The sequence below is a fragment of the Poecile atricapillus genome, chromosome 17 (assembly GCF_030490865.1).
Source record: "Poecile atricapillus isolate bPoeAtr1 chromosome 17, bPoeAtr1.hap1, whole genome shotgun sequence".
In the NCBI taxonomy this organism is placed as follows: Eukaryota; Metazoa; Chordata; class Aves; order Passeriformes; family Paridae; genus Poecile; species Poecile atricapillus.
The window spans coordinates 7,013,788-7,036,273 of record NC_081265.1 but is presented as its reverse complement, the minus strand read 5'-3'; the positions used below and the strand labels follow the sequence as shown (position 1 = coordinate 7,036,273).

At 56.1% G+C, this 22,486-nt stretch overlaps 1 protein-coding gene across 6 annotated transcripts; it reads left to right on the top strand.

Annotated features, from left to right (window-relative positions):
* Positions 1-756: 756 nt before the first annotated feature.
* On the top strand, positions 757-19,152 carry UNC13D (unc-13 homolog D). Of its 6 annotated transcripts, XM_058852288.1 has the most exons (33): positions 2,269-2,312; positions 4,893-4,922; positions 7,566-7,598; positions 7,848-7,955; positions 8,628-8,687; positions 8,901-8,967; positions 9,051-9,228; positions 9,359-9,403; positions 9,773-9,841; positions 10,037-10,106; positions 10,298-10,513; positions 10,791-10,883; positions 11,111-11,214; positions 11,417-11,534; positions 12,057-12,181; positions 12,449-12,539; positions 12,801-12,857; positions 12,944-13,041; positions 13,275-13,326; positions 13,617-13,747; positions 14,033-14,153; positions 14,703-14,843; positions 15,003-15,101; positions 15,447-15,653; positions 15,825-15,893; positions 16,197-16,276; positions 16,480-16,585; positions 16,660-16,731; positions 16,851-16,934; positions 17,214-17,334; positions 17,899-18,022; positions 18,287-18,492; positions 18,585-19,152. In XM_058852288.1, the coding sequence occupies exons 3-33, from the start codon at positions 7,566-7,568 to the stop codon at positions 18,686-18,688; spliced, it is 3,249 nt and encodes a 1,082-aa protein (XP_058708271.1). In that variant the 5' UTR covers positions 2,269-2,312; positions 4,893-4,922; the 3' UTR covers positions 18,689-19,152. The 6 variants fall into 6 exon arrangements, 5 of the variants coding, with proteins under 5 accessions (XP_058708270.1, XP_058708271.1, XP_058708273.1 ...); XM_058852287.1 differs by lacking the exons at positions 2,269-2,312; positions 4,893-4,922 and adding an exon at positions 757-924; XM_058852286.1 differs by lacking the exons at positions 2,269-2,312; positions 4,893-4,922 and adding an exon at positions 5,165-5,551.
* Positions 19,153-22,486: the final 3,334 nt, after the last annotated feature.

Sequence of the window (22,486 nt, the reverse complement as noted above, 5' to 3'; positions counted from 1 at the left end):
TCTGGCTGGGGGGATGCACTAAGCAATTGTAGGGGTTGGGGTTAAGCCCACCTGGCCAGCACCTCCCTGTCCTGTGTGTGCCTTCCTTTGGAGATCACAGGGACTTCCAAATGATGCCTTAAGTTTTAGCTTCCATATTTTCCAGCTTCTGTACTGCATTGGTGTATAACTCTGAACTTCATATAAAGTGTTAGCAAGTTCAACTCACAGTTTAGTCAGACAAAACAGACCTCTGTTCTAGGTAGCCTCCCAAGGCATCACCACCACTCTCAGAGCTGTGTATGGTCAAACTGCCTCTGCCACATGATGGACACTGTGATTTCTCAGCTCAGCCTCACAGCACTGTCTCCTTTTGCAAGCACTGCTGGAGGTGGCAGGAGTCGTGTGGTGGAGTTTGGATCCAGCTGCTCCTGGAGCATCCAGGAGCCCTGCCCGCCCTTGCCAGTGAGCAGCTCCTGTTGCATCACAAGCACCACCACCTGTAAAGAGCTGCCAGGGGTGTGTTGGAGTCAGTTTCACCAAGGCTGGCTGTGATCAGGAGGAGTTTCAGGTTAAAGCTGCACAGAAAAGCCCAAGTGACAAAAGTGAGGTTTGTGGGTGGGGACGGAATGCTGAGATGTGCAGGGATCTTTATTTCAGTGAAGGCTCTGCAGCCGTAGCAGGTGTTACCTGTTTGGAGTGAGTCAGCTCCAAGAGACTGGAACTGGTATTTCAGCCCCCTCCTTGCTCAGGGCTGGCCCTGTGTCACCGTGACAGGCAGGGCCCAGCGGGACATGAAGTGGCCCAGGGGAGCAGGAGCTCGTTCCTGCCGGTGGTGGCTGCTGGATCTCACACCTCAGGGTGCAAACCCTCCCTGCAGGCTCCTCCTATCCCACCTGCCATTCCCTACACAATTCCTGTGGTGTTCGGACGCTGGAGCAAAAGGTATCAGCTTGGCTCTATTTACAGCTCAGCAAATCCTGTCTTTCTAAACTTTTCCTTTCCCCTGCTCAAGCTGTGTCTCCTCCTCCTCCCTTTCCATGTACTTTGCTCTGCGAGGGCTGGGCTCTGGCTGGGACACGCTGGCTCTTCCCGTGGCACAGACTGACTGCAATAATATTCCATGTTTTGGCGTGTCCCTCTGGAATGAGGGGGCGGTGGGAGCGGTTGTCCTGCAGCCTCCTCCCATCTCCCAAGAATGTGGCTCTGTGGAGCTTGGTGGGGTCCTCAGGGGCTTCAGCAAGTGTGTGGGGAGAATTGTTGGTAGAAAAGCCGTGGGGAGAATGCTCTGTGCTGGAGCTGGTCGGTAATTTGGCATCTGTGCTCCAGAATAACCTGGTTAATGGGCACCATGGGGGTATGGAGGTACCTGAGTGTCAGCCCCGGGTTCTTCCACCTTCACAAGCATCACCCTGGTCCCTCCTCAGCTCAGGCACATGCTGTCAGTCCTGCTGCTCTCAACTCAGCCCCCAAACCAGCAAATACATTGCCTTTGAAATCTGTGTCCCCCATTCTCTGTCCCTGCAGCGAGGGGATGATAAATCCAGTGTCTGAAACAGAATTATCTCACTGGGAGAGGGAAGTGAAGACAGCACATGACAGTGATGGTGAAAACATTTTTAAGTGGTCACAAGGTGCTGTGAGGCAAATGAGGGACATCCAGGTCTACACATAAAGTCTGTGACTTCCTCAGAGTCATCCTTGCACACCCCTGCCAAGGAGCTGGCAGCTCTTGTGCCAAACCTCTGCTCCTGCACAGGGCTCCCAAGGGGAACAAAGCTTTCACAACTGCTCTGTCCTGTGTCGGTGGCTGGAAGTCCCCTTTGCTCTTCCCAGAGGGATGGAATTTGCCTTGACATCCTTCTAAAATGTCCCAAATGAGGAGGGAGATGCTGTGTATTCCCCACTTCCTTCCCAGGTGCCACCAGGTTTTGTGAGGTGCCCCCAGAGTGCTCAGGAGAGATGTGGGGTCAGGGCTGGAGTTACTGGGGGGCCCCACTGGAAACAGGGAGGGGGATGACTGACATCCCTCCTGGGTATGGAATCGTTCCCCACAGCACCCAGTGGGTCCCAGGGGGATACTTCACTCCCCAAAGAGGGGAAACAGGGACATCTCTCATTTTGAAACCACCTTTCTGTCCTCTGCCTGGTGCCTGCACTGTCCCCTTTGCCAATGCCTGGCAGGCGCCACTGGCTTCTGCAGAGTCATCAGACCCCGTGCTTAAAAGGAGAAGTGAGGGAGGGACATGTTGAAATCATTTTTTTGACTATTTGTCCATCTCCGTCCGAGAGATAAGAGTGTGGCCAGGCTGTGGCTTCAGGATCAAGACGAGGTAGGAGATAAACTACTGTCAATGTTGCTGGAGGGTTATTTCCTAGCAGCTTTTCCTTTAGGGGGAAGATAATTCCCTATAAAGACAGTGATGATGCTTGTTCTTTGGAGATCTGTTTTCTCAGCACCTATAACCCCATTCACAAATGTACTGTGAACTTTATTTATACTGGGGACAGGTATAAAGGGTTTTCCTTTAGGATTCCTTTGTTTTGGAAAGGAATGTAAGGCTCCACCCCACATTGTGCAGATATATGTTGGTTATTTTGGGAGGCAGACTGACAGCGTGGGAAGCAGGGGCTATTTTGTGGAATGCCAACCCCCTCCCTTTGTAAAGTCCTGCCTTGGATGTCTGGAATGTTTTGCAAGTTGTCTGCCAGTCTGGGGAACTTTATCAGGAGTTTATCAAAGTTTATCAGGATTGTCTCTATTGACCAGAAATCCTCGCTCATTCTGGAGCTCTTCTCTTATTGATTTCTGGACAAGGAGTAATTTGAGGTGCAAATGCTGGAGCTCAGTGATTTTTGTCACTGGTATTTTGTGGAACAGGTGGCTGCTGGTAAAACCCAGGGGAAAAAGAGATATTTGCTGCTTTTGAAACCTGATCACCAAAGAGCTCTCCCATGGCACACACAGAGGCTCGGATCCATGTGATCCCTGCACAGATTCCTTCCCAAGGACCGTGCTGGCCTCTGATGGGAGCTGTGCCTGAGCATTTCCTACATGACACTGTAGTGGCCAGCTTGGGAACTGCTGGGGAAAGTGCTTTTAAACAGACACTTCCACACTGCAGCTGAACTTTTGCTTTCTAAAGCCTGCACAGCCCCAGCCTAGGCACCAGCTCCTGGCCAGAGGGTCACTGCCTGATGTTTAGCTGTAGTTACAAATGGGTTTTATTTCTCCAGTGTTACAAGGAGGAAAGAAGTGGGTTTGAGGATTACTAAACCCTTTCAGCTGTTCTCTCTGTGCTGGTTGAGGCAAGAGACATCCTGACTGCTGTTAATTTGTGTTGGCAAGGAGCAGTGAAAGGTGTGAGCAGCTCAAGGATGCTGAGTCCATGTCCTGCCTTTACCTCTGGAGCTCCTCTTTGCAGAGCCAGATTTTGCTTTTGCAATCAAAGATAAAAGCAAAGATGCCAGCAATGGTTTCCAAAGGCCATCATGCACTTTTCTCTAGTTCCCACTAACAACATTTTGCAAGGGAGCACAGAGCTGGTGTCCCAGATCAATAAACTGCATTTGTGTGTGTTTCACGGGACAGGAATTGGCTTCTCCACCACATCCCCTCCATCAGCAAGGCAGGAGATGCTTTTAAGCCGTTTGCCCAAGGTGAGCCAATGAAAAAAGGCTGGATAAAGCCAAGGCTGAGGCTGGCAGAGCTGGGTAAGCACCTCTGAAATGTCTGACAGTTACCAGAGCCCTCCTGACAGGGGAGAGAGCAGAAGTGTAACAAGCAGCTTTTTGCAGACCTCAGAGGACAAGGCTGAAAAACCTCAGGAGTGCATTTCAGCTTTATGGTATCTCACTGTATCTCTGGATTTTTATTGTGTAGATTATCTTGGCATCCCCCTACTCCTGGAAATTCAGTGTTTTTATGCTGTGCAGCCCCTCTTGGTCCCAGTCCTGTGCTGGCTGTCCTGGATAAAGAAAATCTGCATCCCACATCAACCCCCTGCCTTTGCTCTCAACCCTTTTTCCATCTCCTGGTCCCACAACTTCAGGGAGCCCCTTTTGCCATTATAACCTCCTCTTACAGGGTTCCAGGGAAAAGGGAGGTTGTGTCTCTCTCAAAGCAAATAGAACAGTGCAACCTGCCTCAATTAAAGGACTGGATGAGTGCAAGGCTGGAAGGGACTGGCTGCCTGCCCTCATCCTCTCACAGAGGTGCTGCTGCCAGCATCCTCCTGCAGCCCAGCTTGGAGCCAGCATGCTGTGGGGCTCTGTGCTGATGGACTCTGATTCCTTCACTGGTATTAAGGAGACAAATTCTCCAGTGCAGTTTCCATGGTCATGGTTTCCTGTTTGGATTCAGCACAAATCCCAGAGTGCCTGCACAGTATCTCTGATCCCACTGTGGAGCCACTGCTGCCTGTGTTACATCTGAAGCATCTTTTTGAATGGCTTTTGGACCATCCAGGGGTCAGGAAGGTGTGGGGAAGACAAAACCTGCCCTTGGGGAGTCACTGCCGTGCTGCACAGGGCCTGTGGCAGTGACACCAAACCCCAGCAGTGACACTGAGCACGGGCTGATGTCCTTGTCCTTCCCCGGGCTGTGGGTCAGGCTGCTGAGCAGAAAATGCTTGTGCAGCTCCACAGCTCCTCCAAAGCCCAGGCTGCTCTCAGCTGTGCCTGTAGACACAACAGACACCCAGCAGCAAACTGGATCTTCCCCTGGCATCCCCTGGTGCCCAGCCAAGCCTTCCCCCACCCAATTTGTTATCAGTGAGAGCATCCTGATAGGGATCTGCGAGGGGAGTACTGCTCTGTGACAGGCCTGGCAATCAGATAAAGTGTTTACAAGAATGAAAGCTGATGGTAAAGAACAAGTTTTCAGCGTCATTTCTTTCTGCTTTTTTTCTCAGTAACCAGCTTTTTCCGGGCAGCCCGTTCAGGTAAAAGGTCACAGGCCCTTTCTCAGTGCTGTTCTTGGCTTTTCATTGCATCTGCTCTCAGCCCAACCTTGTGCAACTCTCCTGGGTGTTGCAAGGACTTCCCCTGCTGCAGCTTTTGCATGGGGCTTCAAATCCCCTCCATCCCCCGGGGCTGAAGACACCCCCTGCTTTCTGCACCCCCTGCCCCTGCTCTCGGCACCACGGATCCCAAAGACACATCAGAGCCCAGATCCTTGGTGCTGTCTCTGCTAATCCTCTACATCACCCCCTTTGCCTTCTCAGGACTATTTCTCTCCAATCCCTGGCTCATGGGTGATGGCAGGGGCTGGATGTGACACGTCCCATGTGTGATGCCATGTGTGCCATGCGGTGCCGGTGGCTGGGGGTGCAGGGCTGGGGTTCCTGTGTCCCCGGGGTGCTCTGGCAGGAGCCCTGAGCGCGTTTCCGCTTTGCTGAAATGGCCACGCTCTGATAGGGGCTGTGGTTTCCTCCTCTGAGCGAGCGAGGCACTGGGGGAGAACACAGCTCCAGGCAGAGCTGCAGCCCTGCCCCACACTCAGCCTCCCCCCGAGATGGATCCTGCTGCTGAGAGCCCCCCAGGGACCCTCCCCGGGGGGGACAGCCCCGAGGTAGGTGGCTTTGAGCTTTTTGGAGGTGTGCTGGCACCAGGCAGGGTCAGGGGGACCCCAGGGACAGCACTGGGTTCTGGGGCTGTAAAAGGAGAATGAGAGAAAGGGGAGCGAGGCCTGGGGGTGCCCGAGAGATGGGGGTGCCACACCCGTGTAAATGGGCACCCCACGGGGTCACCTGCACTCTGTGCCCCTACTGAGGTCCCCTCTGGGCTCGGCTGTGGTTTCCCAGCACTTCCCATCCTCTCTGGGCTCTCTGCTGCCGGCAGCTCCCCCAAAACCTGCTCCAGGCCATCCCAAACCAACCAGCTTCCTCTGGGTCCCCACATCTGTCCCTGTGGGAAGGGACCCACAGCTCTGCCCAGGGCTGCTGGGAGGGCACAGTGCCCCGTGCCCTGGATGATCTGTCCTGGTGCTGGTCCCCACTCGGGGACTTGTCCTCCCTCCCCAGAGCCCCTGTCCCTGCTGCCTCCCCCTGCTGCAGCTGCTGGGCTGGGCTGATGCTGGTGCCTCTATCCAGACCTGGGTTTAAGCAACACTCCTGGATTTGAGCTGGGTTCTTGGCATGAGGATTAGCAGCAGTAAACAGGTCCTCAGCTTTATCTTAACCAGCCCCCTGTGCACATGGGAGCAGACCCTGTGTCCAGGGCAGAATGGAACAGCAAGGAGCTGCCCCAAAAGCAGCAGGGATTCCTCCCCCTGCCCTCCTGTGCTACCCCACTGCTGGGCAAGGCACAGATGCTTGTGTCTTGCGATAAATAACAGCAGCAGAGAAATAAAGTCCCTTTTCTGTCCCCTCTGCACTTGCAGCCTTGCAATGGGGCAGCGCTGGCTGTGGGGATGCTGAAAGATTTGGGATGGGGCCATGCCCCTCGTGCCTTGGCACAGGCAGGACAGTGCCAGCAGCAGCAGGAGGTGCCCCTGGGCAGGGGCAGGCTGGGACCCTCCTAAGTGCAACAGGTCCCCCTTTCACAGGGGGCTGCTCAGCCAGCAGAGCCCCCAGCAGCCGCCAGTGGGTACAAGAAGAGATGTGGACGGTGGGGGGAGCAGCTCAAGGGTTAAACTCGCCAGGGCTGGAAGGGTTGAATTCAGTCCAGATGGCCGGGGGATTATGCCAGCCCTAGATTTGCCATAAGCAAATGTTCAAGCTCGGGGTTGGTTTATTTTTTTTTCTGCTAGGGGTTCCTAAGGTCACTTTGGGGCCTGGGCTGACCCACAGGTAGGATTCATCCATCCATCCATCCATCCATCCATCCATCCATCCATCCATCCATCCCTACCAGCCCTGCATGAGCAGGTGCTGGGATCGTGCTCTGCAGACTCCCCTCAGCCCAAAAAAGCCCAAACTCATTTAAAAAACTTCTGTCACATGTTTTGGTGTCAGCCCCTTGTGCTCCCAGAGGCTCCAGTGCCAGGACTGCTAACAGATGGCACAGGGACACTGCTCCCCTTCCTCTGGCAGTGTCACTGCTCGGATTCAGTTCTTGTTTGGAAGGTCAGTGCTGTTGCTGGCCATCCTTCAAGTGGGGAATGAGCAGTGCACCCTTGCAGCTTTCAGAGATTTGTAGCAGTGCACCAATTCCTGATGGTTTTTGGCATCTCCTTGCCCAGCCTGGAGCTCCTCATGGTACTCTGGCCCCCTGCCCTGTCCCTCAGCTGCTTTTCTCTCCAGCCTGCTGGAGTGAGTGGCTCTGGGGGGTGAGAGGTGGGTGATTGGCTTTTAAAGCCTCCTGGGGGTCACCCCCAGCTGCTGTTGCCACCCTCGCAGCCCCCTCCTCAATTAATGGGGCTTGGGGGTGAAGTTCCCCGTGCTGCCCTGCTGGTGGGTAATGGGGGACACTGTCCCTTGGCCATGGGGTGTCTGTGGGGTGTCACAGCATCCTTTGGCACATCCCACCCTCGTGCTGTGGGTGATGCTGCCCCATCCTGGCTGCCCTGCCCTGTCTGGCCATGATTTCCTCCTCAAACCACGCTCTTGATGGGAAACCTCTCTTCTCTTCTCCTCTCTCCCCAGATGGATCTGTCCCACCGCTTCTCCAAGGAAGAGGTGCGAGCATGGCCCCACTGTGGTTTCCCTTGGTGGCCCTGGAGGGGGTGGCAGTGCTGCAGGGTTTTGGGGACGTGGCTCAGCTCCTGGAGCTCCAGGACAGCCAGTGGTGGTGGGCAGGGCTGGGTGCAGGGCCTGGCATGGGGCTGGGGGAGCTGTGAGGAGGAAATCCTGCTGATCCTGGGGGGTGCACAGAGCATGTCCCTGCTGGCTGTCCCCACATGAGGTGTCAGCACTGTCCCCCCACAGCTGGCCCTGCTCTACCAGGAGGTTCTCTACACCATCCGGCACCGCCTGGGCAAGCCCAAGCAGCAGCACATCGGGGATTCCCAGGAGCTCTACTCTTATGTGCAGAAGGTGTGTCCCCCCAACAGGGTCCCCAAAACCTGTCCCCTGACATGTCCATCCTCCCAGCTACAGGGGATGGTAGGGATTTGTTATGTCTCAAGCTCACACAGTGAGTTTTTACAGGGGCTTTGATTTACTCTGGTGGTTCACAGGAGACCACAAAATCCTCAGGAGGCTGAATAACACTTTTACTTGCAAATTTGAGAATATTTATGTTGAATATGGTTGGCCTTTCCATGTGTTAGGGGCTTGGACTGGACCAGGGGCCAGGATGTGGAAATGCCCCATCCCACCTATGCAGAACTTGCCCTGATCCCCACCACACACAATTTCTCTCTGCTCGTTTGGAGCCAATAATCTTTCCTCTGGCCCCCTACAGGGTCAGGCAGAGGAAGCTTTTAACAAACACCATGAAAGATGTAGCAGCAGCATCCAGCCAGAGGGCTGGGAGCATCCTGTGGCTGGGAGATATTAGCCCTGGGGAGTTTGTCTTGGGGATGGTGGGAAGAAGGCTCTCCCTCTCTCCCTCGAGAGATTTCAGCTGGTCCCCACCCTTCCTGCTGGACTGTGCCACTTTCCTCTCCCCTTGGGCTGGTCCCAGGGAGCAGAGGGAAGCCCCTGGCTGCTCTCCAGCCCCTGTTCACAGGGCAGCATCCATCACCAGCCCCAATATCCACACAGGCTTTTGGCATGGACACGGAGGAGCACAGTGCGATCATGCAGCAGGTCATGGAGCTGGAGGTACAGTGTGCAGACTGCAGCTGGGCTGGTGCTGGGGGGCTGCAGGGCCTCTGAGCCCCTGTGACTGGGATTTGGGGTGCTCTGGCATTGTCACTGTTTGGGTGGGAGCTGATGGCAAGGTCCTGCTCTGACCCCATCCTTTCTTGCAGGGTTGAGCCTTCCTCACAGGGTTGGTGACCCCACACATTAATAGCTGTTTTTTCATTTTCCCAGAGCCCCATTTACTGCCTGAAAGCCACTGTGAAGGAAGCCAAGGGAATTTTGGGTAAAGATGTCAGCGGTAAGTGGAGATGTGTGGGTGTCCCGTGGGAAGAGGGGCAGCCGCTGCTTCCCAGTGGAATTCCCACACCTTCACCCTCACAGGGCTCAGTGACCCATACTGCCTGCTGGGCATCCAGGCCAGGGGCCAGGAACCAGCCCACCCTGACCACAAGAAGAGAACGAAGGCTGTGGTGAAAGACCTCATCCCCGAAGACCAAATCCATCGCACCCAAGTGATAAAACAGACCCTCAGCCCAGTGTGGAACGAGACGTTCATCCTGTAATCCCCCACCCCACCCCTTGGCTCTGCCCTCTGGGGGGATGCAGGGCATGGCCAGGGCTCTCAGCTGTGGATGGGGGTTCACCACTCGAATGTTCCTCGAGTAACAAAATCCCCTGGTGCCTTGCAGGGAGTTTAAAGATGTGGAGACAGCCAGCTTCCACCTGGACATGTGGTGAGTGACCCTCACCTTGCCCCCAGGGTGTCCTGCCTCCTGAGATTCAATCTGCAGCTTTTTTAAAGGCCAGAGGCCAGCTGGGAACCCCTTTCCCCATCATTTTCTGTGGATCAGTGCAGGATGTGACTGACCTGTGCCAGCAGAGAAATCCCAGGCTGGCTGTGCCCAGGCAGGCCTGGTCCTAAACCCTGGTTTCATTTATGGAGAGAAGCCACATGCTGGCAGATTTGGGCTGGGTTTGGGGGTGGCCTCAGTCCTGCCACTTCCCTGTTCCTGTACTTTCCCTTCTCCACCGTCATTGCAACTCTCTGCTCTGTTTTTCCATGGCCTGGATTTCCCCCTTTCCCTGCGGTGGGCTTTGTGCAGGGACTCGGACGTGGTGGAGTCGATGCGGCACAAGCTGGGGGAGCTGACGGATCTCCACGGCCTCAAAAGGTTGGTGCTGCTGTGGCCCCAAGGCTGCTCAGGAAATCTGGGCTAGAAAATGCTTATTTGCCTGCTGGATTTTAAAAATCACCTTTGGATGGAGGAAGGGAGTGCAGCAGGTCTGTGTCACCCTGCTCCACGCAGAGCACGGCCGGGTCACAGCTGCAGGACACCTTCCCACCCCCTTTCGTCTGTTCCTTTCAGGATCTTTAAAGATGCTCGCAAAGACAAGGGGCAGGACGATTTCCTGGGGAACGTGGTGGTTCGGCTGAAGGTGAGCGCCGGGTGCCTGCCCTGCTCCAGGGCAGCAGCCGGGTTAAACCTCCCGGCAGCCGGGCAGGGTCCCATCCCTGCGGCAGCACAGCCAGGATCCCTCCAGAGCCACAAACTGACCTCAGCTCCCTCCCTGTGCCGCACTCACCCCACCACAGTCACTGCACAGCCTGTGCTTTTAACCCTACACAGAATCTCCCTGCCCCATTAGCACAGCAGGATGAAGATCCCCTGGTCTCTGAACGAGATCCTTCTCCTGGGGAGGCTGCCCAGGGCTGCCCCTTTGTCCCTGTGTGCCTGCAGGACCTGCACTGCTGGAATGACCAGTGGTACCAGCTGGAGCCACGGACAGAGACCTACCCCGAGCGGGGGCACTGCCACCTGCAGTTCCTACTCACGCACAAGAAGGTGGGATGGGATGTGGAAAGGGATCCTTTCCCTTTGCCTGGGCAGGATGGGACAGCTGCCTGTCCCGTGGGGCTCGTCTGGGGCTCACAGGTGCCAGCACCAGGGTCTGCAGGTGCTGACCCTCCCCTGAGCTCTGTGCCAGCACCAGGACCCTGCTCCTGGGGCACCTGCAGCCCTTGGCTCTCCAGCCCCTCTTTTTGGGCGCTGTGTCCCCACTGTGACAGCGTCCCTGTGTGTCCAGGCAGGTGATGGCTCTCTCTGCCTTGTCTCTTTCCAGAGGGCCACCACGAGCAGCCGGACACAGCCGAGCTACACCGTCCACCGCCACCTCCTGCAGCAGCTGGTGTCCCACGAGATCCTCCAGCACCAGGTACCACCAGCACCAGGAGCAGCCCTCCAGCAGCTGGGCTGGGGAAGGGCTTCCTTTGCAGCCCACACCCTGACACGCTGTGTGATGGGAATGAGGGTCAGGATGATGCCTGGCATCCTTCCAGGGCTCCCACTCCTGCACATACACCCCCTCCCCGCCCTGGTGCCTGTCCTTATTCTCCCTGTCTTGCTCCAGGACACATTGTCCCTCCCTTTTCCTCCTGGCAGGCCGGCAGCACCTCCTGGGATGGGGAGCTGAGCAGCCACGCCAGCACCGTGCTGTACCTGCACGCCACACAGAAGGACCTCTCTGACTTCCACCAGGACATGGCGTGAGTGCCCTGAACCTGGGGCACCCCAGTGCAGCGCTCTGGGCCTTCCTGGGACCCTCTGCCACAGCTGGTCTGTCCCATGAGCTCAGGTGTTGCCCCCAGGACACCTGGGTGCCACCCCTGTGACCCCAGCTGTGACTGGGGCTGGCTCCTGGGTGCCCCCAGCCCCCGGGGGCTCAGCCCAGCCCTTCCTCCTCCCCAGGCAGTGGCTGGCTTACAGCAAACTCTACCAGAGCCTGGAGTTCAACAGCAGCTGCCTCCTCCACCAGATCACCAGCATCGAGTACCGGTGGGTGCAGGAGCGCCTGAGGCCAGAGCAGGTGAGGGGGCTCCAGCACCACTGTGGGGCAGAGATCAGGGAAAGGCGCCCCCAGCCCAGAGCCTCTCCTCCTAGGAGCCCCTGGGAACACTCCTGTGTTCCAAGAAGGGCAGGAGATTGTGGGGTACAGGGGTGCCGGGGTGTTGGAGGGCATTTCCCAGTGCTTTGTTCCCCCCTCTGTGGAGAACCCCTTACCCTTTGCACTGACATCCCCTCCCCCACCTCTGATCACAACCCCCTGCAAAACTTAAATATGACCCAATTTCTGCTTCTCACAGCCTTTTCAGCTTTTCCCAGAGCATCCCTGCACCCTGCTGAGACACTGAATTTTCCATGCATAGCAATGAGGTTTAAGCACAAAGCTCAGTTCAGTCCCTCCAGGGAGAAGCTACCAGAGACATCAGGGGGTTTTTTCCCATCCCTGGAGAAGGCTGGAAGGGAATGGGAGCACCAGGTGCCATGGTCCAGCCAGCATCTGCCTGTCACTGAGGAGGACAGTGCATGTTTCCTTTCTTCTCCCCAGAAAGAGGAGCTGGCTGAGTCCTTCCAGTCCTTCCTGACCTACGGGGTCTCCCTCATCCGTAGGTTCCGCATCATTTTCCCCCTCTCTGTCCCGAGGTCCAAGGAGAGGCTCCAGTCCCTGCTCCGGTGAGTTGGTCACTGCTGCCAGCTGCACGTGGGGTCCTGTGGCTTGGCCACTGTGATGGACAAGCCCCTGAGCTTGAGCAAGGCTCAGTGTGAGCCCTTCGTCCCCATCTGGGCTGCTGTGACACTCGTCCTGTCCCATCCCTCGTCCTGGGCTCCCTGTGGCGGTTGTTGCTGGAAGGGAACGCTGTTTGGGCAGGGTCTCTGAGGGAAGGGGTGTTTGTTTCTCATGGCAGGTGCTGGGTTTCACTTGAGGTTCTCACTTTGCAGGGTCCTCGTCCAGATGTGCAAAACAAAAGCTTTCCATGAGCTGTGCACACCCAGCCCTGACCTCACCCAGATGGTCTCAACAGCTCTGAAGGTACTGGGGGTCTCACCCACCCCAATCCCTGCAAGGAGGGACCCTGTGGCTCTCCCTTTCCTTCCATCCCAGTCCAATGCCCACACCTCAACAAATCCACGTGGATCACCCTGGCATGGGAAATACCCACCCCTCTTCAACCTGGTGGTCCCTGTCTGTGGTTCCCACCTCACCCAGGGAACAGGGAGAGTGAAGGGGGTGACAGAGCTGGCTTTGCTCCTCCTGCTTCCCTGCCATCCCACCAGGACTCCTCTCTTGCAGTCAGGCACAACGGAGTGGTTTCACATGCAGAAGCAGCACCTCAAGCCCATGGTGAAGGTGAGTTCCCATCTCTGTCCCTCTGACATGATAAAGTCACCTCAAAATGTCTGAGCATCCCAAACAAGCTGTTCTTTCCTTTGCAGAGCATAGAGGAGAATAGCAAAGCCTTGTCCAAGCTCCTCCAGGAGGTGATAGAAGACCTCAAGCAGTGCCAAAAGATCTGGAATAAATTGTTCAGCACGTAGGTTTCAATGCTCGATCTCACCCCATCCATCTTCCCTGGGATCAGGAGTGACAGGGCATTTTGATGCCTCATTCCTTGGCCCTCAGGCTGCACAGATGGGATCTTTGGTGCCATCTCTGCCCCTTGCAGCTGTGCTGTCCTCACCCAGGACACAGCCTGGCAGGCTTTGCTGGGCAGGCTTTGCTGGGCTGGGGTTGGCAGGCTCCTGACTCCGCATTTTTCTCTTGCAGCAACCTGAAGCTGAATATCTTCTCCATTGCCTACCTGGAGCTGGAGAGCCTGGTGAGCAAGCCTGGGCTGCTCTGCCCTCAGGGGACTAAGGCCTAAAGCCAGGCTGAGGTTTTTGGCCACCCTTCAGGTGGCACCTGCTTGTTGCAAGGCTGGAAGGGGAGCGAGAGAAGCTCGCCCTCTCTCCCTGTGTGCCCTTAGAGTGACTTTGGGGACTATTTGACCCAACAAATCTCCTCAAATGCCACCCAGAAGGAAGAGGAGTCCCCTGAGCTGACCTTGCTCCAGAAGGAGCCTTCCTGGCCGGACCTCAGTGTGTGTCCCCTGCCCTTGCTCCCATCCAGGTCGCAGAGCACGTCCAGGAGCAGCTGCACGAGGTTGACAGCAGCATGTCCAGACCCACAGCCGAGAGCCTCTTTGATCTCTACAGGAAACTGCAGGAGCTCTGTCAGATGAGGGACTCCCTCCCAAACAGGTATGAGAGCTCTCTCCTTCTGAGAGAGGAGAGCTGCCAGAGGGAGGGATCGAGCAGTTAACTGAGAGGATCTCTGGATCCTTCCCACTCACCTACATCACTAATTGCACACCAGGCAGAGCAGGCTGTTGGTGTCTGGTGTCAGTGGGAGCATCACCAGGAGGGTTTTGGGCTCATCTCTGGGTGGGGTTGGTGTGAGAGCAGGAGGGGTGGTGGTCCTGTGCTGCTGCTGTGCGGTTGGAGAAGCCAGCACATCATCCATAGGGATGATGCCTTCATCCACAGGGATGGACCTCTGGCTCTGAGCAATTTCCACCAGTGGTTCGAGGAAGCATTACCCCTGTGGCTGCAGAAGGCCTACACCACCACGCTGGAGAGGGCTCAGAGAGCCATCCAGATGGACCAGGTAAGGTGGGGAGGAGAAATCTCCCTCCTCCCTTTGGGACACTCCAGCTGTCCTCCATGGCTTGCTGCTGTGCCTGGCTCACAGCACTGAGACCACCACGGAGGTGCCACTGACAGCCCAGGAGCAGCCTGGTTCCTCTCCCAAAAGCATAAAAATATCTGTTTCCCTGGGCCAGGTGATCCCACCCACCCTGGCCCCACACAGTGTCCCTGTGTCCCTGGCAGCCTGTGATCTGAGCACCCTGCATTTGGGCTATGCTGTGAGAATCCCCTTTGCTTCCAGCCTCCCTGAAGAGGGGAGGAAAGGCAGCCATGGGGCCACAGGCTGCCCTTCAATGGGGTCCAGCAACACTGGGTGGGTGTATGGAGGGAAGCAGGGAGCTCGTGCTGCTCCATCCATCCTCATCTCCACTCTCCAAAGTGGTTTTGTGATGACACTGGGATCCAAGGAGCTGATGATGGGCCAGAGAGCCCCAAAGTGAAGGAGCAGCTCTGCTCTCTGGGATGGCATCTCTCTGTACGAGCTGTGTTTGCCTTCTCTGCCCCTCAGCTGAAGCCTTACGGGTATCACAAGCACAGCACATCCACTGTTGACCTGTCCACCTGCTACGCCCAGATCGTGACAACCTGGCAGCAGCTCAACTGGCCAGACCCTGAGAAAGCCTTCATGATCATGGTCAATCTCCTGGAGGTTTGTACACCTGGGCACCAGTACCTGGATTTTCCTCCTCCTGCTCTTGAGGACGTGTCCATGAAGGAGCCGGTGCCCCACGGTGATGTGGGTCCCTGAGCCCACGGTGGTCCCTGTGATGCCTGGTTCAGTCCTGTTTGTTTCCTCTCTGTCCTGCAGGACATGTGCAAGATCTCCCTGATGTACTGCAAGCTCATCAAGGAGAGGGCTGAGGCTCTGTCACTGAGCGAGCAGAACGAGGGCGAGGCGGCCAACAAGGTTGGTACTGGAACTTGTCCTGGTTGCTCCAGGAAGGGCAGGATTTGGCCCTGGTTTCTGGACAAAGAGGGAGCTGAGCTGCTGAGAACCCAGCTGACATCCCCAGTTTGGGTTCCAAAGGGACCAGCTGGCCATCAAAAGCCATAATCTGGGAAAATCAGGAGGGAAATGATGTGAGCAGGGGGAGCAGGATGGGGATGGGGACACAGGTGAGGATGAAAATGAGAATGGAGATGGTGATGGGACTAGGGATGAGGATGGGGATGAAGATGGGAATAATGATGGGGATGGGGATGTGGGGTGCTCCAGGGAGTGTGGATCCTGGAGCAGACCCCCCTCTCCCAGCTCTGCATCGTGGTGAACAACATCGAGCAGCTGCGGCTGCTGATGCTGAAGCTGCCATCACAACTGGACTGGGCCCAGCTGGAGCAGCGCATGAGGGGCATCATCGACCCACAGCAGATCCAGAACGCTCTGCACAACCAACTCCACAGCACCGTGGCCTGCCTGGACCACGAGGTCCAGGACGTGGTGCAAGCCCTGGCTACCAAGGTGACCACCTGCCACTGATGGCCCCTTGGCCCTCACCCAGCCCACAGCAGTCTCACCCAAGGTGTCCTGAAGCCCATAACGCTCCTGGGATGGAGACAAGGTAGAGCTGGGCATGGGGAGGCTGGTGCAGAGGGAAAAGTCCAAGTCTCTTCCTGCATTTCTCCCTGGCAGCTGGAAAAGGGCATTGCCAGGCACATCCAGGAGCTCTCATCTTCCAGTGACACCCAGAAACCTGAGGATGTAAGTATCTGGTCCAGCCCCTCCTGGACCATCTTTTTTGGACAAAAAAGCCCTAACCCTAACCCTTTGCTTGCTTGGTGGGTGCCTCTGTCACCCTCCATGCCTGGGGCACAGGACACACCAGTGATGGGCCCCAGACCTCCACAGCCTTCACTTGATGCCCATGTCAGCAGCAGGACCTCAGCAGGCACAGCCTGCCCGTGTTCTGTGGGAAGGAGCCCCTCTGGGATCCTCCCTGGCCTGCTGTGTCCTGCTGGATACACCCCCCCTGCCCTCCCCAATGCCCCTCTCCTCTCACTGCAGTCCATCATCCCACTCATGAAGTTCCTGGAGTCGGAGCTGCAGTACCTCAACGAGCACCTGGTCCAGGAGAACTTCAAAAGGTGACCAGGGCACTTGGGATGCACTGTGGCAGAGGCCACCAGTGTCACCATCTCTTGGGCAGGAGCATCCCCTCAGCTCCATGGGGCTTGGGACCATCCCACTTTGGGGCTGGCAGGATGAGGCACTTCCTTCTGGGGTTTTGCAAAGACCATCCCCGAGCCCAGCCCCTGGATCCTGCTCACAACCTCCCTCTCCCCTGCAGCCTCCTCACTCTCCTGTGGCAGCACACCCTGTCCGTGCTCTCAGCAGCACAGGGGCCGCAGGTGCCCTCGTTCCAGCACTGCCAGAGGCTGTTCTGTGCCCTGAAGGTACCAAGGGGAAGCAGGGGGTCCTTGGCAAGGACAGGGGTTTGGTTGGTGGTTGACAGCATCCTTGTCCCCAGAGCCTGGAGCTGTGCTTCCATGCCGAGGGCTGCGGGCTGCCGCTGGAGACCCTCCACAGTGCAGCCTTCCAGGTATGGAGACGGGGATGGGAGTCCCTGTGGGTTGCTTTGGGAGGAAGGGATGCCAGGAGGACATCCCCGGGCTGTGGAGCTGTCCGTGTGCTTGAGCATCACCTCACACCCTCCCACAGAGGCTGGAGTCTCACCTGGCTCTCTGCTCCGCCACCAGCCGCAAACTCATCCAGAAATACTTCAGCAACAGGATCCAGCAGCAGGTAGGAGTCTGGATGGTGCCCCCAGCCCCCTCCCACATCCCACCCTTGCCCACAGGCCCTGCCTGTGGAAATGTGGAATTTCCCCACCACCCTCCCAGTCCTGGGGCTGTTGGGGCAGGGTTTGCACAGTGTTGAACAGGAGGGGACTCAATTAATGTCAGAGGATTCCAGCACACCCTGATACCCCAAAATTCCTGCTGAGCCTCTGCCAGACCTTGTGCATCCCCTCCATGATGGGGATGAAGGACAGCACCTTTATCCTTGTACCCCACTGCCCAGCTGGACGCCAGCTCAGAGAAGTACGGGGCCGTGACCATCAAAGCTCTGTACCGGCCTTCGGAGCAGAAACTCCATGTGGAAGTGCTCAACGCCACCAACCTCATCCCGCTGGACTCTGATGGTGGGTGTGTGTGGGCAGGGGAGACACACTGCCCCAGGGCCCCTGTCCCTGCTCCCCGTATGCCCCAGTCAGGAGAGATGCTGGCAACGCTTGGACTCTCTCTTGATTTGCTTTTTTGTCCAAGGAGGTGGATTTGGGGGAAAAGAGGGGTTATTGCACTGGTTCTGGGTGCTTCGGTGGGATGTGGCAGGCAGGACTATGCAGGACACTGTGCCCGCATCCCACTGTTTGTGGCACAAGCCAGCAGCCAGGGCAGGCGGCTTTTCTTCATCACGCAAACCAGCAGCAGATAAAAAACCACTCCGGGGGTGAGCAGGGAACTTCTGCCGGTCCGGCTGTCGTTCGGGGAGCTCTCCAGGAGAGGTCACTCCTCCTGCAGCCACCCCTGGCCATCGCTGTGCGGGCAGGGCTGGGGACGTCCCCGCACCCTCCAGGAGCCCGGGGTTGCGGTGAGGATGCCCTGACCCCGCCCTCTGCAGCCACCCCGGTGTGTCCAAGCCCCCCCGGTTGGGTTCATCCGTGCAGAGGGGCCAGGGGAGGGGGCTGATGTCTGCACCCCACCAGGCTCCAGCGACCCCTTCGTGCAGCTCACCCTGGAGCCCCGGCATGAGTTCCCCGAGGTGGTGGCCCGGACCACCCAGTGCAGGAGGAACGAGCTGCACCCCCTCTTCGACGAAGCTTTCGACTTGTACGTAGGGGCTGACACCCCCCGGGCCCCCCCCACTCCCCGCAGCCCCTCAGGCTTCAGCAGAGCCTCTGCCATGGGGCTGCTGCTCCAGGAACGGGCTCTGCCCAGGGATTTCAGCCCCTGCATCCCCCAGACAGCCGGGATGGTTCGGGGCTGTGCTGGGGCTCCAGGGGTTTGGGTCAGTGTGGGGCTGTGCATTCCCATGGGGCACGGCAGGCTGGCACCGAGGGGACGGGCTGTGATGATGCCCTGGTGCCCCCGCAGCTTGATCCCCGCCGAGAAGTGCCGGCAGGAGGGGGCCTGTCTGCTGCTGACCGTGTTTGACTACGATGTGCTGGGGGCCAACGACCTGGAGGGCGAAGCCTTCTTCCCCCTGTGCCACCTGCCCGGCCTCGACAGCGAGGAGGACGAGGCTGACATGGGACGGGTGCCCCAGAGCCGGCTCCCCCTCACCCACCCCAAGCCCACGGGTACGTGGTGCCACAGCTGGGCTGAGCTCCTCCAGAGCGGGGAGGGGGCTGTGGGGAGCAGCTCCCACCATTACCGCCCTCTTCTCTGGCAGATGAGATCCTGCAGCTGCTGGAGTCCAGGAAAAGGGACAAAGAAGCTCAGGCCTTCGTTAAGCTCCGCAAGCAGCGAGCCAAGCAGTCCAAGGAGACAGAGTGAGGAGGGGAAGGAAAATGGCCCTGGAAGGAGGGGTCCGGCCAGCGGGACCCCGGGACTTCTGTGGTGTTGGGACCAGAACCATCTGCAGGGAGTGTGGGGACAGAGGGGTCCCTGTGCCTGACCCAACTCACCCCCACCTTCGGCAGCAACGCTCCCGTGAGCCAGGGAGGGTGGGCAGGTGGATTCCGGGGGATTTCTTTGCCTGCCTGGACTAGTAACACTACACGAGGGCTGTGAAAGTGTGCCTGTCCCTGTCTGTCCCTCTGGAGCTGTGACTGCCAGTGCTGCATCTCCTGGCCGTGTCCCCAACCCCCCTGTCTGCAACATGACTGACTCAGGCTGGGGACAGCCATGGCCAAACCTGCCTTCATTTTTTTTTTTTTTTTTTAATTTTTTAAATGTCTTTTCCCCCTCATTTTCTTGTGGATAAGCCTCTTATTTTAAATGAAAAGCCACAAAGCTGATGCGTGGGCTGTGTGCTCTGGGGCAGTGGCCCTGTGCTGGGAGCAGCACAATGGGGTGGGACAAGGCATTTGAGATCTGGTGGGAGCTGCTGAATTTCTCCTTTTTAAAAATGTGCATAGCTGTTGTGTCTGTTTGATTTTGTTGGGTTTTTTTAATTTTACCACCAATTTTACCGACCTCCTGGAAGCCTGGGATCTTGCAGCAATCAAGAGCATCACAGCCCTGGCAGCCAAACCAGGAGGCATTTTGGGCAGACAGTCCAGGCACAGGGTGCAGGTCCCTGGCATCACTCCCAGCCTGTGCCAGGGACCTGGGTCCCTCTGGAAGTGGTGGGAAGCCCTGCAGGGTGCATCCACGTGGGGTGACCCACTATGACAGCAAAAATGCAAGGCAGTTGGTTGTAACAATTTGGTGGGTTTTTTGGAGCTTGTTTTTTGCTGCAATTAGTACTAATTATACACCTGGAGCTCCCTCTACCCCCACCCTGCAGGGAGATGGCCGTGTTTGAGCTGCAGCAGGTCCCTGGGAGCTGCCAGGGACCAGGGAATTAAAAGCATCCCCCTCCCGGGTGCCTGAGCACCAGCTGCTCCCTCGGTGGGCAGAGCAGCCGCTGGGTCAGCTCAGGTCAAATCCTGGATGCGGGGGTGGGAAAAGAAAAAAGCTCCTTTGGTATCTGTGTGACAGAGCCCACAGCAGGAGGGATTAAGGCGCTGCGGGCTCTCAAGGAAGCCATTTGCTGGCTTAGGTTGCAGTGCAGAGAAATAATATTCCAGAGCTGGGTCTGGGAGTGTGGGGATACTGCGGTGGGTGTCATCTCAGCCGGGTCCAGCACCTCACAGTTCATCTGGAGCTGGCACCTCACACTTCATTACGAGGTTTACTACACGAGGCTGGAGGTTTGAATATGGTCTCAGCTCATTTTTAGCTGTTTTTATAAAAATCACTGTGTCCCACCTTGCCCTGGGCTGGCACCGGCAGGTGTGTCCCAGGGAGCAGGTGGCACGGGCTGACCTCTCATTTGAGATTGCTTGCACTGTATTATTCAAGGTGCTTTAGCTTCATTTTTGCTCAGCTCCAGGCACTTGTGTGTGTCTTCTCCCACCCTAAAAGAAATCCCACCTTTTACAGAGAAAGACTAATAAACCTTAATCAGTCAGAGCACAGCTAGCGCCATGGAGGTGGAGAACAGCCCAAGCATTAAAAAATAATGCTTGAAGCACACAAAACCAGCTCCTAGCAAATGCAAGAATGATGAGAGGAAGAAATCTCCATCATCATCCTCCTAATCCTGGTCAAGGACCCGACACAGGCAGATGGCCAGAACACAAGAGGGAAGGGGCTGGCATTTAGATCTACTGATTTTATTGTGTTACCAATAATCTGCAATACAAATGGGCCCATTCAGATTTTTGTTGTGATTGGACTAATGGGAAGTGGTTGATACATCTTTGAAGCATTAATTAGACCAAAATTAACAGGTAATTTTTGGATCCACAGGCTGGGTGTGTTCTTTTGGGTGTCAACACACAAAACACTGTGCAGGCACAGCTCACCTCTGCCCAGCCTGGCTCTTCCAGGACATAAAACCATGTCCAGACCAAGAATTTGGGTGAGAAATGTTTTGATTTGCCACCTCCAAAGGGGTCTCTGCCCCACCTTAACCACATTGCATTGATGTTCCCCCTCTTTCACTATGCCTCCACCAGGAAAGTGAATTGCAACACCCCGAAAACGGAGGGGAACTCAGAGCGAAATTACTCTTGGTTGTGTGAAAATTTGCCACAGATCTGTTGCTTTGAAGGCTCCAAAGCCCAGATTTCTCCACCCTCCCAAGGCCCAGAGCAGAGCCTGGGGCTGCACATCCACCCGGGCACGCATGCGCACACACACACGCACACACCGCTTCAGTTTGTAGTTTTTTTCTTAGCAAAAAAATAAAAATTTATTGTCCTCTAAAAAAAAAAAAAAAAGAAAAAAAAAAAAAGAAAAAAAAATCCATCCTGCCCTTGGAAACTGTGACACAGATTGAGTTCTTTCCAGCCCCACATGCAAATTCACTCTGCCAAGAAAAGAGTCTAAACCAGGTTTCCGACAGCCAAAACACATATTTACAGAGTACGAGAGAACGACAGCTGAAATCACAGTTCTATACATGGAATCAACAACACGTTTTACACCACTGATCACCATTCTGCCAACTTCTACACGGACTAGGGGCGCCTCTGCCCAGTGCCCTTCCTCCTGGGGAAAGCAGGGAAGGGACTGGGCAAGAATTGCCACCAGAAATACTGCAGTGTGTATTATTATTATTTTTTTAAAACGTATACTGTATTTATTTTGTTTTAACATTGGAAGCTACGGAGTGGGGAAGCCCCAGAAATCTCTCCAATGCAGTCACTACTTTGCAGGAATACTTCACCTTTAAAATACTAGATTTTACATCAGTAACATCTATTTTGCTGTTGGCCATCACTCCAAGGATTATAACTCTGGAGGAAAACACTGGTAATATTCTTCCTTCTCAGATAGGGGAAAAGGAGGAAGAGAGGAGGTTCGGAGACTGGTGGAACAGCAAGGGGTGACTGAGTCCATTCAGTGTTACGGGCTTCCTCCCAGGGTAAGGAATTCTCTTCATTGTCTCAGCTGCACAAGCCTTGCCAGTGGCTCAGGTTCAGCTTCAGAGATGAACAAAAGTGTAAAACCCTTCAGCAGGGGATCAGCTGCAGGGACCCCCCAGGGGAGGGATCTGCTTTAGGAAATGTGCTCCAGCTCTGGGAGCCTTCCCGGGTCCCTCCCGTGCCACAGCAGGCACGTGGCTGCGGCACCTAAGGCTGGAGAGGAGCTCAGAGTGGTCCTGTTAGCCCAAAATGCCAACATCCTTCAGCTCCTGGCTCTCACCTACAGCTCCAACCCTGCTTGTTGCTCTGGATCTACCCAGGCTCCTGTTGTCCCAAGCCACCTGCTTTGGGTTGGTTTTCCGTAATAATGTACAAGTTTATTGACCTTTAGGATGCTGTGGTTTCACAACACAACCACAACTCCCTTCCCCCAGCTCTCAACTCAGAAGTGTCTGACCTGCCCAATTCATCAGCCAGGTCAGCTCTTCTGAAACTCCCAAAAACTTGGGGAGGAAAATGTCATTATCCAAGGACTCTGTGTGAGGGGGCAGGACCCAGATGTGGTCAGGGCTGTTCAGCAGGGCTGCTCCCCCAGGAACCCTGTGTGGATCCCACTTTTGTTTGTTTGAAGCCCCCTCAGCTCTGCTGTGTTACTGTGTGTCCTGTAAAGGGAGTTCCTGCTTCAGAAGGAAGCCTGACAGTACGTGACAGGGGC